At 40.2% G+C, this 1031-nt stretch overlaps 1 protein-coding gene across 1 annotated transcript in view; it reads right to left on the bottom strand.

Annotated features, from left to right (window-relative positions):
• Positions 1–795, bottom strand: part of LOC119587127 (craniofacial development protein 1-like) — a gene marked incomplete in the record, with an annotated part of 8795 nt that extends 8000 nt beyond the window's left edge. Inside the window, 1 exon segment of the mRNA XM_037935878.1 lies at positions 666–795. Within this exon segment, the coding sequence (XP_037791806.1) occupies positions 666–723 (58 nt within the window).
• Between the last annotated feature and the right edge of the window lie 236 nt (positions 796–1031).

The following is a 1031-nucleotide window of genomic DNA, read 5'->3' as shown; positions in this document are numbered from 1 at the left end:
TAACAAGGTTGGATGGCTGTGTGAAAGTAAAAAAGTACCTTATTTTCAAACACACTTAGAACACACTACTTAGATGAAATAACAATCACAAAAAAAAATATTTATCCACAAATGATTAGTTTTTCTTTATGGGCTCTCTGACACTTGTCTACCAATAACACAGAAGTTCAGTCTGTCATTTGCAGACATTGTTTGTCATATAAAAGATGGTAGCTAAAAACTTACTGAAACTGTACTACAACTTAACATCTGGTCTTTCATTGTCTGCCTGCAGGGATAGCCTGTGATTGTGGCCTTTCAGAGAATTGAAGATTAACAGGGTAAAGCTCCATGACACTGCATGAAAGCCTGCTACTAGTGGTATTAGTCAAAAAGTCACTTTTCCATTTGCACCTTCGTAAACGCCCTGGTATGCACCGTGCCCCCCCGCCCCCTCTCTTTTGTATTCGGTACCGTAGCAAGAGACATCGTCGGTTTCCTTTCGAAGCAAGTCGAGGGCTTTGGGATAATTGCCTACAGTCACATCCCCACAACAACAACAAGGGCAGGTATCCCCTTGAAGCAGAAACATACTACACGCGATTTCTGACACACACCGTCTCTCCTTGACGATAAATCTTACGACTTTCACACATGTTTCCTAAAACGCATCGCTAGATACCAACCTTGCGGCACAAAATCTTCGTCACTCGTGTCTGAGTCGTAATCTTCATCTTGCAGCATCCTTCCTTCTTTTTAAATAAAGTTGAATCTTCCTCAAATTGCTCCTTCGTGACGCAGCCGAGTACGCGAATGGTACACTACCTAAACCCGGCTTCTGTAAACGACATTCGCGCCTCGCTTTTACCCACTAACTAAACACTAAATACCCATAGAAAGTAATCTTTACAACAAATATATGAGTTTTAAACGATTTTACATATGAATTTTAAATATGACATACATAATATAAGAAGTCAGAGGGAAATGTCGTGTTACAAGAGACGGATTTAAAAATGTCTTTCTACTGCGTGTTTGCGTTCGATTAACTT

Source organism: Penaeus monodon, chromosome 22, assembly GCF_015228065.2.
Source record: "Penaeus monodon isolate SGIC_2016 chromosome 22, NSTDA_Pmon_1, whole genome shotgun sequence".
Lineage (NCBI taxonomy): Eukaryota > Metazoa > Arthropoda > Malacostraca > Decapoda > Penaeidae > Penaeus > Penaeus monodon.
This window is presented reverse-complemented; position numbering and strand designations above follow the sequence as displayed.